This window comes from Amblyraja radiata, chromosome 34, assembly GCF_010909765.2.
Source record: "Amblyraja radiata isolate CabotCenter1 chromosome 34, sAmbRad1.1.pri, whole genome shotgun sequence".
In the NCBI taxonomy this organism is placed as follows: Eukaryota; Metazoa; Chordata; class Chondrichthyes; order Rajiformes; family Rajidae; genus Amblyraja; species Amblyraja radiata.
This window is the reverse complement of record NC_045989.1, coordinates 26,544,425-26,559,382: the sequence shown is the minus strand read 5'-3', so window position 1 is coordinate 26,559,382 and position 14,958 is coordinate 26,544,425. Positions and strand designations below refer to the sequence as shown.

The 14,958-nt window shown below is 49.2% G+C and overlaps 1 protein-coding gene across 6 annotated transcripts in view; it reads right to left on the bottom strand.

The window, feature by feature from the left end:
- lrrk1 (leucine rich repeat kinase 1) overlaps positions 1 to 14,958 on the bottom strand; it is a 53,640-nt gene that overhangs the window by 29,174 nt on the left and 9,508 nt on the right. For all 6 annotated transcript variants that reach the window (XM_033050533.1, XM_033050537.1, XM_033050539.1 and 3 more), the window contains 7 exons: positions 6,193 to 6,362; positions 4,947 to 5,118; positions 4,355 to 4,528; positions 3,763 to 3,929; positions 3,202 to 3,428; positions 2,594 to 2,721; positions 1,654 to 1,817 (listed from right to left, as the gene is read on the bottom strand). In XM_033050533.1, coding sequence (XP_032906424.1) covers positions 1,654 to 1,817; positions 2,594 to 2,721; positions 3,202 to 3,428; positions 3,763 to 3,929; positions 4,355 to 4,528; positions 4,947 to 5,118; positions 6,193 to 6,362 — 1,202 coding nt within the window. The remainder of the gene's footprint in view (positions 1 to 1,653; positions 1,818 to 2,593; positions 2,722 to 3,201; positions 3,429 to 3,762; positions 3,930 to 4,354; positions 4,529 to 4,946; positions 5,119 to 6,192; positions 6,363 to 14,958) is intronic.

Sequence of the window (14,958 nt, the reverse complement as noted above, 5' to 3'; positions counted from 1 at the left end):
TTGTATCCTGAGCTTGGCTGCTGTCTGTGTAGCATGTTCCCCTGGGTATACGGAACAAGCTGCCAGAGGAGGGAGTTGGGGCAGGTACTAGAATAGCAATTAAAAGAAAATAGACACAAAAAGCTGGAGTTCTCAGCAGGTCAAGCTGTATCTCTGGAGAAATAGAATAGGTGACGTCAGACACAACCTGAAACGTCACCTATTCCTTTTCTCCAGAGATGTCGTCTGTCCCACTGAGTTACTCCAGCCTTTTGTGTCTATCTTCGGTTTAAACCAGCATCTGCAGTTCCTTCCTAATCATTTAATACATTGGATAAGTACATGGATGGAAAAGATTTAGACTGACATGGGCCAAATACGGGCAGGTGAGACTATCATCGGGGTCAGCATGGACAAGTTGGGCCGAAGGGCCTGTGTCCATGCTATATGATTCTATGACTCCATGACTGTGTGGAGTTTCCTTCATCACATCCAGCTAGTACATTGATCTATCCAGTCCAATCAATACACTACCTCCTACACCAGTTTAGATTCTTCACAACAGCCTTCCGTGTAACATCATCAGAAATGTCTCCCAGAAATCCGAGTATAATATATTAACTGGGTCATTATTGTCCACAGTATATTATTTCTTCAACGTATTTCGAGCAAAGTGGTGGTGGAACTCAGCGGTCAGGCAGCATCTGTGGAGGGAATGGACAGATGATGATTTGGATCAGAACCTTTCTTCAGTCGACACATCATCTGTCCATTTCCTCCACAGATGTTGCCTGACCACTGAGTTCCTCCACCACGATGCTTTGCTCAAGATTCCAACATCTAGAGTTCCTTGTGTCTCCCAAAGACATCCTGATTGGTGTGAATTTGCCCAACGTCCAGGACAATGGGATAGTTGGGTTGTGTTGAGAGCTGGCATAGACGTGATGAACCAAAGCTTTCCATGTCAGTAGATGAGAAGCCATCATGTACTGGAGACTAATGTCTACATTCTCCACAACCATTTGTCGCTGAGAGGCAGCCAGGATCCCGTGTTTATCTACATTGATTACAAACACGCAATCATTCTTGCAAAACACATTTTCACAACTTCATGCAGTAAGCAAGTCTATGACTATCATTACAACACAATTAAAGAGTACTCATTTAGTTTAGTTTAGAGATACAGCGTGGAATCAGATCCTTTGGCCCACTGAGTCTATGGCGATCATTAATCACTCATAATCTCACATTCACATCCACTCCCTACACACTAGGGGGCAATTTACAGAGGGACAATTAACCTACAAATCCACACGTCTTTGGGATGTGGGAGGAAACCAGAGCACCCGGAGGAGACTCACGTGGTCACAGGGAGAAAGTGCAAACTCCACGCAGGCAGCACCTGGGGTCGGATTGAACCAGAGTCTCTGGCGATGTGAGGCAGCAACTCCACCCGCTTTCTTCAGATGGAATTGTCCATATTAAAGTGAATATCTTCCACACGGCACTGTTTATAAATCTGTTATAAAACCTATCCAGTGCCGTGATGCAACAATCGCCAGTGGAACAGGCAATGTCAAGCCTCGACGTCAGATCCTTCTGTTTTTATTTCACATATCCATCGGCCTCTTGCTTCAGCAATGTAATCATTGTGTATAAACCGCACGTACTTACCAAACCACAGGCCCAAGGTTCAGGAAAGCATCTGAGTACATTCCCAGCAGCAATGAGGCAGCTGAGGGACTTGAAGCAATGGAGCAAGGACGTTGGCAAGATCTCCAATCTGTTGTCAGACACATCAATCTCGCTCAGCTTTCGTAATCCAATCCAGTTCGTCGCTGGGGGCAGAGGAATCGAACATTTACCTGACCCACACCAGAGACACACCTTTACCTGACCCACCTCTAACTGACAATCACACCTTTACCTGACCCACCATACTAGTCACACCTTTACCTGACCAATCATACAGGAGCCCAACACTTACCTATCCAATCAGAACAGACGAATATTGCCATGACCAGTCACATGAATCAAAGACATCCCTGTCCATCACTAGTGATTTAAACCTGTACCTGATCGATGGGGGGGGGGGGGGGGGGGGGGGGGGGGCAGGGGCAGAGAGTGGGACATGATAAGTGGAGACACAAGGGGCTGCAGATGCTGGAATCTGATAGGTGAGGAAAGTGAGGAAGGGATAACAGGCAGATGGATCCAATTGGGGGAGGGGACAGGAGATCCAGTAGGTTAGTATGTGGGTGATGGGCGAATGGGGCCAGGTGGGGGAGGGGAATGAAACTGGCCGCTAGGAGTATTTGGTTAAAGGGAAGATGGACACAAAATGCTGGAGTAACTCAGCTGGACAGGCAGCATCTCTGGAGAGAAGGAATGCGTGACGTTGTGGGTCGAGACCCTTCTTCAGATAAAGGGAGGTAAGAGAGCCTGGGTGGAGCAGAGGAAAGAGGAAGGAACATGACCCTGGGGCTTGACCAACACGTTGACCATCGCTCTGCCTGCGACGGCCTGTCTAATCAACGGTTACACGACCAGTCGTACATGGTAGAACTTTGCAACAGATTGAGCTGTGGATTTTACCCATTGACGAGTGCACTACCTTTCTCTTCATCAAATAACCGGTCAAGTAGGTTGTTGGAGGCCTTGAGTTTCTGCAGCTTTGGGAGATGCAAGATGCCTGTGGGTAGAGAGGTCAGCTGGTTCCGTGATACGTCCATCTCCAGAATTCTGAAAGGGCATGTGTTACTTTAGTTTAGAGAAACAGCACGGAAACAGGCCCTTCGGCCCACTGGGTCCGCATCGACCAGCGATCACACATTCACACTAATTCTATATTATCCCACTTTCTCATCCACTCTCTACACATTAGGGGCAATTTATAGAAGCCAATTAACTTACAAACCCGCACGTCTTTGGGATGTGGGAGGATACCCAAAGGAAACCCATGTCGTCACAGGGAGAACATGCCAACTCCACAAAGACAGCACCCAATGTCAGGATTGAACCCAGATCTCTGGTGCAGTAAGGCAGCAGCTTGACCAGACACTGCCATCAGAGTATGTTTTAGCCTTTCCTGTTTCATTGAAGATGCCTGGTATTTGCAACCATCGGCATGCTTCCTCCAACTTTGCTGCCAGTTAGCTGCTCCAACACTCTGCAGCTTTGAGCATGGCCCTTTACTCAGGGATGGACCTGTTCTTCACTCACCCTGTACAGAGGATCTCTTCTGACGAGATGGTATTCGGCAATTCCTTCAGCTGGTTTGCAGACACATTGAGCTTTCTGAGATGCACTAAACCCCAAGGAATGATGGAAGGGAGGAGGGTGAGGTTGTTCCTAGCCAGATCGAGCTCTGTTACTTGAATAGACACATCTATGAACCAATCCAGGTCCAACCAAGGCAGCTCCAGGCGAGACCACTTCAGTGACTGGCCCTGCAATTCAAAAGCAACTATCAGAGCCTCACAACAACATGGACAGGGAAGGTTTAGAGGGATTTGGATCAAACATTAACTACTGCTACCAGTTAGTTACTAGTTAGTGTAGTACTTTGCTGCCAGTTAGTTACTAGTTAGTGTAGTACTTTGTTGCCAGTTAGTTACTAGTTAGTATAGTACTTTGTTGCCAGTTAGTTACTAGTTAGTGTAGTACTTTGCTGCCAGTTAGTTACTAGTTAGTGTAGTACTTTGTTGCCAGTTAGTTACTAGTTAGTGTAGTACTTTGTTGCCAGTTAGTTACTAGTTAGTGTAGTACTTTGTTGCCAGTTACCATAGTGAGGGGCTGTGCCACTGTGTGAGTGTACGTCTCTTCACACGGGCTGGGTTCTGTAAACCGGGTCCTGAGCAGTTGCTTGCTGAGCTGTGGATGGTCCATCAGTACATATGAGGTGAAGTGCGCTCCATTCTCCAGGAGGAAGGCAGCGATCTCTTCATTCCCTGCAACAAAAATAAACATTCCACTAAAACCACAACGGTCCAGAAACCAGATGATTCCCCACCTGAAATGCCATCTGCCCATTCCCTCCACAGATGCTGCCTGACCTGCTGAGTACCTCCAGCATGGTGCCTATTGTTCATGGTTCCCACAGCGGGAAGATGAAGAGCAAAAACATCCCTGAACAAAGGGACAGAACTACCGCAGGAAACACGCAGCGAGAGACATCGTTCTGGAGGAAGATATTTCACTGAAAAATAAAAACTATTTAGATAAAACAATGGAGTTGCTGGAAACCTGAAATACATGTTGATGCCAAGATCCAGTCGAGTGCATTGTGGTCCCCACGTATGGTGTGGGACAGGTCAGTAACACCCTTGCTCATGACATAGGCACATAGACAACACAGACGGGGCAGGCCACATACCTGCCTGCATCGCTGCATACAGAGGCTGCCCCATGATGACAGGGTGGTTCTGGGTCCTCATCCCACAGCTGTCCACCTCCACCTTGTACTTCACCACCAGCAGCTGCACCAGTGACATGTGACCTTGCCGGCAGGCTGCTGCCAACATGCAGCTCAGCAGGTCCATGCATGCACCTGGAACAACACACACCAATGCAGTTAGAGAACACAGCTGGAACAACACACACCAATGCAGTTAGAGAGTACAAAGATGCAGGCATGATAAAGTCCGTGTCAATTAACATGTTAATATCCATGAGACAGGGAGTGCATTGTCAGACACAGGGAGCGGTCAGCGACAGCGAGAAGTCTGAGAGAGCACAGTCAGACAGAGAGTGGTCAGACACAGAGAGCGTCAGAGAGACTGGTTCATAGAACAAGGTGAGAGGGAATGGATCATAGAGAATTCCAACCTGTTCACTGCACAGCAAGTGGTAGAGGGCTGTGTTAGTGATACTGAGGATTGTGTTAGTGATACACAGGGCTGCGTTAATTAAACAGGCCAGGAATTCCTGCTCTTGCCGGTCTAATAATGGCACAATATGAAACTTACCTGGCATCGAATCCAAGAAGACTTTGACGACCTCCTCGTGACCCTGATGTGTGGCAATGATGATGGGGTTTTCGTGACTGGGCTCCTTGGACAATCCCACCTGCACGTCCTGGACCAGGAACCGAACTGTCTCGGCATCTCCATGGGAGGCAGCAAAGGTCAGGAGCTGAGACTGAGGAGAGAGGTAGCCAGATTTATTATTATTAGAGTCAGACCCACACCATCAGAGACTGGTGCATTTCCAGCCTCTCCTCTCCTGGACTCGTGTCTGAAACCTCCAGCTTCATGCTGTTTCCTGTCCATCAGCTTACTCCTTGTGTTTGACGTCCTTCCTCCAGTCCTGCTCTTTGCAACCACACATGGAGGAATACGTTTACGGAGAATTGTGCAACCTCTCAAAATTAATTGTCTGGACAACCACACCAACACTTTGGTTATATCAGCTGCCAAAGAGCCGGCCTTGTACTAAGGCCCCTTCCTAGCTATCTGTCCACAGAGTGATAGAGCACAAGGTACAGGCCCTTCGGCCCACTGAGTTTGCACTGACTATCAAACGCACATTATATTCATTCTCCCTGTATCTCCATCAACTTCCCCTCACATCATCACTCACCTCATCTCCCTTAAACTTTCCCCCTCTAGCATTTGACGTTTCTACTCTGGGTAAAGCCTGACTATGCTTCCCTTAGCTTTAGATACTTCTACCAGGTTGTCTCTTAGCCTCCGATGCTCTAGAGAAAACAACGCAACTTTGTCAAATCTTTCATAACTAAATCTCTGTGATTGAGACAACGTCCAAGAGCACCTCCCAACACATCGATACCCAACACACGCGACTCCGACTCCAACTCCGACTCCACAGTCCTGCTCTGCTGCACCCTCTCCAAAGCCTCCATAGTACTAGGCCCCCCCTCGTATTGACTGACCATGGGCCCCCATAGCCTTCCTGTAAAGTGGTGACCAGGACAGCAGGCATCATTAACTTCCACATCACCCTAGGGAGGAATCTCCCAGCTCATCCCAGCCATGACTGCACATGGAAGGGGACGAGATATTTGGGGAAGGTCGTCCAGCTGTGGCAAGGAGTGGAAGAAGCTACCTGTTAATCTACGAGCAGCAGGTCCATGCTTCATCTTCCACTCACCTACTTCATGTTCAGATGTAATAGGAGCAGAATTAGGCCGTTCGGCCCATCATTAATATCCATGCCTTCTCCACTGGGGACCAGGTGCTGTGACATTCTTACCTTCTCTTCACTGCTGCCAGCTTCCTCACACAACAAGCGGGCGAGATGTTGAGCCTGCTCCACCTCGCCTGCACTGTAAGCTGCCTGTACACTCTGTAGGGTTGAGCACTGCTCGAAGGCTGGGCTCTCCAGCCCCGACTGCTTGCTTCCCATAGCCTCATCGGCAGTCCCTGTGAACAAAGACATAGATCAGATCCCTCAGGCAGTCACGGAGAGATAGCAGTGGCTGTAATTACCCAATGATGCACAAACCAATGGTTCTCAGAGTTACGAGGTGTGGGGCTACAAACGGAACAAACCAGCATGGGATTCTAGCACGATTGGTCGCAGTGCGTTGGCAGTGACCTCCAGATATTGTCCCCACATTCTCCACGTTCTGACAGCAGTCTCATGCCACCTGGTGCACAGTGCGATCCCGTGGCCTGCAACCATTGGTCCAACTGGTGCACAGTGCGATCCCGTGGTACAGCACGGAAACTGGCCATTTGGCCCACTTTGACCATGCCGACCAAGATGCCCCATCTACACTAGATCCACCTGCCTGTGTTTGGCCGACCAAGGTGCCCCATCTACACTAGATCCACCTGCATGCGTTTGGCCGACCAAGGTGCCCCATCTACACTAGATCCACCTGCCTGCGTTTGGCCGACATCCCTCTAAACCTTTCGTATCCATATTCCTGTCCAAATGATTTAAATGTTATTGTTTTTTTGCTGAAGCTACAAATCTTGGTGGAATTCACATCTCATCCACCTCCCCCATGTGGAGGAAGGCTCCTCAGAGACACCATCACCATATGTAAAACCTCTTTATATGTCCTCAGTCTAAGTCTGCTACCAAGTGAGTTGAAACGCATGATCCTAGGCAATGGGCCCTCCATAGACCTAACCCTGATGCAGACAGATGCCAAACTGGGGATTTCTCCACCTCCTTCACCATAAACCTGCTCCTCACTCCCAATAACAGCGATGGGGAAATCTACAGGAAATAGGTAAATAGTCACCTGCAATTCTTCCTCACTAAAACAATGGTCACTCTCACCCTGACCAATGGTCAGTCAAAATGCAGCCTAGCTCTAACCCTAACCGTAAGGGCAATGAACACACAGAGTGGCTTCAATAGAAGCATGCAGAAATCAAACACATACAGAACATCCCAAACATCATCTTCTCACCTTCTCACCCCTGTCCACCCTGCCCCCCACTGGACTGGAAGTCCTCGTCAGTCCGACACAACTCCTCCCAATCTCCCCCCCCCCCCCCCCCGATAGTTCCAGTTACCTTCTGCACTGTGACTATTAATGACAGTGTTTACACCAATGAATCAGAACCATTAACTCAATTATATTTCTCGCTGGTGGTTGGTGGGCTGGAGGTTGGGTTAACTACAGAGAGACACAGACAGACAGCATCTACAAGAGTAAAACCATTGGATTGGCAGCATCTATGGACAGGGAGAGAGGTGACAGCTTGGACAAAGGATTTTCCTTCTGAAACAAGTCTTCCCAGCATTTGTCTGTCATTTCAGATTTGTCAGCGACTGTAGTGTTTGTTATTTTTAGTACAAAACTATCTTGTCGCGGTTTCCTTTAACTTTGTTACTGTAACTGTTATCAAATCCCTGCCACTGATTGTAAATTTGAGAATGAGATTAAAAAGTAGACTGGTCCCACATTTAGGTCACGTACCTCAGCGAAACCCTTCTATATGTTATGTTTCAGACGGTTTTATTCCCATGCAAGTGTGGTCTGACGTCGGACACTTGCTGGGAATGTTCCTTCTGGAGGCACAGAGTCTTTGAGCTGAGCATGGCACAGCTCCATCAGCACAGCCAACAATACTGTTCATTAATCATTCATCCATTCACCCAATGCCACAGAGAGAGAGAGAGAGAGCCTGCTATACAACACTTGCACGACTATGACACTCACTCCCACCACCATTCCTCAGTCCCTAATAACGGCCGCATATTTATACAATTCAGGGCAAACCCCAGAACAGTTCAAAATTCACACTGCCAATGGTGGCAAAATAAAATGAAAGTAACTTTAAACAAACAGTAAACCAAATGGTGCTAAAGTGCGAGCTCTCAGAATAATAGATTCCATTCAGATTTCTGTCATTATGTGAAGACAATTCTTGTTCTACTTCAACATGTCTCTGATTATATTTGTGTTCTCTTACTGAGACTACTTAAGGCTTCTGTAAAGAAGACTGACCTTGTCACAGCAGTGATTCAGTGCATCCCCATTACATCCCCATTACATCCCCATTAACAATGCAGATTACCAGCCAAAGTCTACAATATCCATGGCGATCTTTCCCAAGTATTCCGGTTGGATTCTCAGCGTGACGCTGGAGATCGGATACAGTCTGAGCTTCCCCCTCACGCCACTCGCCGAGTCCCGGCCCCCTGGCTCACCACAAGGCTGCTTTGTCTGGAGATGTTGGTGTTTTCCCAGCGCTAGTGTCCCATCTCTGGGTCTGTGGCTGTGGACAGTGAAGGACACTGGGTGGAGCAGCAACACTGCAGTTAATCAGTCTTCCCTCAGGCCATCTCTAGCAACCACTCCCATCATAACCCTCAGCAGAATCAATTGCTTTGGAAATTGATACAGAGATTACAATTACCATCAGATACAGACTGCAGCATCTGAGCTGGCACCTGGATATTGTCAGACTGTCCCAGAATCTGAGAGTCAATGAACAACACACTTAGACCAGGGTCTGAAGAAGGGTCCCGACCTGAAACGTCATTCCCCCCAGAGATGCTGCCTGGCCCGTTGAGTTACCCCAGCACTTTGTGCTTTACCTCTGGATAAGCTGCGCTGGATATCTGTTTGGAGAGCGTTTGACTGCTTGTTCCCTGAGCACCAATAATCTTCCCCCCCTCATTTCGCCAAAGCATGTCATCAAATCAAAAATATAGAATGACACCATCACATCATTCAAGTGGATGATCGCATGTGAATCCTGTTTTCATTATTTCACCATCTCTGTTCACTTCAGCCCAGGCTCAGATACTTGCCCTGAGCATCAGGGTCAGAGGGCTCTGCTTCTGGGCTGAGTGACGGACTGGAGCAGGTAGACACAACTTACACTGGTGTGTGGTAGTGAAGGTGTGCTGCAGTGTGCCGTGTAGTACCAAAGGAGTAATGTGGTCTCTGATGCATTTGGGAATGTTATACAAGTCCTGGGTTTACACGGGCAGTTGGTGCAACTGAGGAGCTGTGGACAGGTCAGGACCGGTTGTGGACAGGTCAGGGCCAGTTGTGGATGGTCAGGGCCAGTTCCTACTTGCCCCAGCCACAGGGAGAGACAAGGCTGCTCTCTCACTGCAAGGTGTATTCTAATACACTCAGTACTGAGCAGTGGAGAATGATCTAGAACGGAGATGCAGCAGGCGCGCTGAGCAAAGGCAGCGTGGACCGTGTGTGTTTCATATTGGCCTGGTGTGGGATTCATCAGTAATAACAGCAGCTCATTCTTAGGTGAGTTTCTGCCCCCAGATTGTAACCCTTTTACCGTCTGTCAATTGATTTGCTATTGAGTATAGTGGGTGTGACCCGGGCATTAACCCTTTGGTTGGTGTTTGTAGAGACCACACTGGCCACAGCACACTGTCACACTGGCCACAGCACACTGTCACACTGGCCACAGCACACTGGCCACAGCACACTGTCACACTGGCCCCACTGGCCACAGCACACTGCACCCACTGGCCACAGCACACTGGCCCCACCACACTGTCACACTGGCCACAGCACACTGCCCCCACTGGCCACAGCACACTGGCCCCACTGGCCACAGCCCACTGGCCACAGCACACTGGCCCCACTGGCCACAGCCCACTGGCCACAACACACTGGCCACAACACACTGTCACACTGGCCCCACTGGCCACAGCAGACAGTAATCGTGCAGGAGGTTCAGGAAGTGAAGCAAGCAGCAACAGGAAGCTGGGATTGGTTGTGAAGCATGTGAGCAGGTGAGCTGATACTCAGGGAAGGTCAGGGAAGGCTGGACAATGCAAATGTTGAAAGCTTTCCTAATACAGAGCAATTCCAGAGTCCAGGGCAGAGCAAGAACAAGGAGGGGGGCAGGGCGGGGCAAGGGGGGCCCAGGGTCAGGTGCCATGAGGCCCGGGGTCATGGGGCCCTGGGTCAGGGGTCATGGCTTGAGTCACTGCAAGGGACCACCAAGGAGCTCCTGTGGGGGTCGTGGACAAAGCTGATGATTGTCCACGTACTCTCTGAGTTGCTGAGTATTTCCGGCACACTTTTCTGTTATTATTTCAGTTTCGTACGTCTGCAGTTATTTGCGTTTCATTCAGGGTGGGACATGTGCACCTGTCCCCAGCATCACGCCTCTACTGTCACTCAGTTACAAACTCTGCAACACCTTCCTAACCACACTGGACGACAGGTGGAAGTCCAGGGCTGTGGCCGCAGTAATCAGCCTGCCCAGGAACACTGGCCACAGACCGGTCAGCTACTGCCCACATCCCAGATGGACTAGCCAGCCTGGCCATTCAAAGTGGAAGCCCCTCTTTCACACACACTGTTATTTGGCACCAGATCACACTCGCCTGTCACTTCCTCATTACAACTTCCCCTTTCAATACTGATCATTGACTAACAAACTCAAATAGACTTTTTTAAAAGATGCACAATAATTGGTAAAACACATGAAGCTCAGAGATAGGATTTTCTGCCTGGGATTTCCATGAGAACGGTGTTTTTGACTGAAAATTTGTTTTGAAGTATTTTGGAGACTAATTCTAACTTTAGTCACGGCTTTCCTCCTCAAAGTTTAGTCATATTTATTCTTAGTGTTGGAAAAGACAATTTCTGTCTGAAGAAGGGTTTCGACCTGAAACATCGCCTATTCCTTCGCTTCATAGATGCTGCCTCACCCTCTGAGTTTCTCCAGCATTTTTGTCGACCCACTGTTTTCCAAATGTCATTCGATCCGATTGTGCCAGTTTTACCAAAAATGCGTTCCAAGATTTCCCTCCTTTCCCCTAATTCGCAGCGACATGGAACTCGAATGGGAGTGGAAGATGAAGTAAAGTGAAACTGGTTCCAGCATCAGCAACCCGAGGCCACAGGTGTGTAGGTACTGGCTCGAAGGGCCGAATGGCCTGCTCCTGCACCTAGTTAAAACCAATCTTAAAACCCATTTCTATTCCTTGGCTTTTGACCCTGCATGAGACTTTGCTCCTGTTTTAGTGTTTTTAATGTTTTTTAAATTGTTTTTACTCTCTCTTTTAATGTTTTTATTGTCGTGTAATAATTTTTTGTCCATGATTAGTCATGTACAGCACTTTGTTGCAACAGTGGTTGTTTTTAAAATGCTCTATAAATAAAGTTATTATTATTATTGTAATCATTCTACGTTCTAACATAAGGAGATCAACAGGCCAGTTAGATAGTACGTTGATCCCAATGTGTTCATCCATTTCATTTTCATCACATGGAGGTGATTTACAGAGCACTGCCATTATAGTTTGAGGAAAGTGTTACTGGGACACATGGGGTCAGACCCACAGTTTGTAGTAGAGTTGTACAGACGTCAGGTCACACAGAGTGGATGCTCATTTCTCTATGACCATTACACACAAGGAACTGCAGATGCTGGAATCTTGCATAGACCACAGAATGCTGGAGTAACTCAGCGGGTCAGGCAGCATCTCTGGAGAACATGGATAGTTGACGTTTCACAGAGTGCTGGAGTAACTCAGCGGGTCAGGCAGCGTATCTGCAGAACATGGATAGGCAATATTTTACATTGGGACCCTTCATCAGACTGCTAGAGTTTGAAGATCAGTCCTGACCTGAAACGTCACCAATCCATGTTCTCCAGAGATGCTGCCTGACCCGCTGAGTTACTCCAACACTTTCTGCCCTATTTCCCATGTTGTGTGGCTGCATTGCCGTGTGTGGCTGCTAGATTTGTGCAGTCGACAGCAGATTTCCTGCAAGATGGTCAAGACTGGACTCTAAAGCAGGTTTGCTGGTGATGGCGCAACTTGAGACATAGTTATATAAATGGGAATGGTTTAGCCCGAGCTGTAGATTCCAATAATCCAGTTAGACCAGCTTAGGCTGGGCTCTGCTCCCTTTATAATGTCATGCTCTGTTTCTCTGCATGAACGGGCAGTGAACAGATAAACATCGCATGGTACAGGCGGTGGTGATGTCACGGAAACACACACCATTCTCAACGCCGCTCACACGATCACGCTCGCCATCCTCAAATGTAATGTTGACATCCTGGCACTGTCCCTCTCTCTACCTTCCATAAGTTATATATCATTTCTAATCATTCCTCACAACATTTCACTATTCCTATTGCCCATTCCATGACCTGTTTACTACTGATCATGTACAACACTGCATCTTGTATGGTCTCAGGAGTGGATAATACTCATAATACAGCATTCTGTGGATAAGCGGAGTCACCTCCTCTCCAGCAGCAGAACATAAAGGCTGCAGGAACATCAGCAGGTCGCCAGGCAACATCAGTGCAGGAAAGGGACAGACTATGATTGTGTTTGGGACCCCTCTTCATAGTGAGGTCATCTCCTCTAGTGGATAACCTCTCAGTTATCACACGTAGCCTCACATTAGGATGGGTGGAGAGAGATTATGGCCAAACCCAGGCAAAAGGGACTAGACCAGACTGCCCACCTAGTCGCCATGGATGTTGGCGTGGACGTTGGGCCTCGCATCTGTGAGGAAGGATGCATTGGCATTGGACAGGGTACAGAGGTGGTTTACAAGAATGACCCCAGGGATGATTGGGTTAACGTACAAAGAATGTTTGTGTAGGGATATGGTTTAACAATGGATGAGCAACCATGTTCATATTGAACGGTGGGATAGGATTATGGGGCCAAAATGATTTTCATCAAATAAATGCTCTGAGGGAAGCTGCTAAAGGTACGGTGTTCTCATGTAAACACGGAGAGGGAATGGGAAGTTAGTTTTGGCAGGGAAGGCCCAAACCACAGGACATTACCACATCATTAGCTCACATCTTCTGCATTGAAACTGAAGCAGCTTTGTGTCACATCAACCACTGACTTCAATGTTCCCGGAACCCTTATCTGTAAAACTTGCATTTCAATATTAATAAAACAAATTATTCTAAAACTTTCATGTTTTGCTGTTATATTAGTTACAAACTCAGGAGATGTTACAGTCTGTGAAGAGGCCTCTTGGTCTCAGTAATCCGGGCACCAGATAGTCCAGGGGAGGAAGCTTGCGGGATACAGACATCTCTTACTTTTTGACCTATTCATGAAGCTGCTCCAGCCCGATACACTGCTCCAGCCCGATACACTGCTCCAGCCCGATACACTGCTCCAGCCCGATACACTGCTCCAGCCCGATACACTGCTCCAGCCCGATACACTGCTCCAGCCCGATACACTGCTCCAGCGGATACACTGCTCCAGCCCGATACACTGCTCCAGCCCGATACACTGCTCCAGCCCGATACACTGCTCCAGCCCGATACACTGCTCCAGCCGATACACTGCTCCAGCCCGATACACTGCTCCAGCCCGATACACTGCTCCAGCCCGATACACTGCTCCAGCCCGATACACTGCTCCAGCCCGATACACTGCTCCAGCCGATACACTGCTCCAGCCCGATACACTGCTCCAGCCCGATACACTGCTCCAGCCCGATACACTGCTCCAGCCCGATACACTGCTCCAGCCCGATACACTGCTCCAGCCCGATACACTGCTCCAGCCCGATACACTGCTCCAGCCGATACACTGCTCCAACCCGATACACTGCTCCAGCCCGATACACTGCCCCAGCCGATACACTGCCCCAGCCCGATACACTGCTCCAGCCCGATACACTGCTCCAGCCCGATACACTGCTCCAGCCCGATACACTGCTCCAGCCCGATACACTGCTCCAGCCCGATACACGGCTCCAGCCCGATACACGGCTCCAGCCCGATACACTGCTCCAGCCCGATACACTGCTCCAGCCCGATACACTGCTCCAGCCCGATACACTGCTCCAGCCCGATACACTGCTCCAGCCCGATACACTGCTCCAGCGGATACACTGCTCCAGCCCGATACACTGCTCCAGCCCGATACACTGCTCCAGCCCGATACACTGCTCCAGCCCGATACACTGCTCCAGCCCGATACACTGCTCCAGCCCGATACACTGCTCCAGCCCGATACACTGCTCCAGCCCGATACACTGCTCCAGCCCGATACACTGCTCCAGCCCGATACACTGCTCCAGCCCGATACACTGCTCCAGCCCGATACACTGCTCCAGCCCGATACACTGCTCCAGCCCGATACACTGCTCCAGCCCGATACACTGCTCCAGCCCGATACACTGCTCCAGCCCGATACACTGCTCCAGCCCGATACACTGCTCCAGCCCGATACACTGCTCCAGCCCGATACACTGCTCCAGCCCGATACACTGCTCCAGCTCGATACACTGCTCCAGCGGATACACTGCTCCAGCCCGATACACTGCTCCAGCCCGATACACTGCTCCAGCCCGATACACTGCTCCAGCCCGATACACTGCTCCAGCCCGATACACTGCTCCAGCCCGATACACTGCTCCAGCCCGATACACTGCTCCAGCCCGATACACTGCTCCAGCCGATACACTGCCCCAGCCCGATACACTGCTCCAGCCCGATACACTGCTCCAGCCCGATACACTGCTCCAGCCCGATACACGGCTCCAGCCCGATACACTGCTCC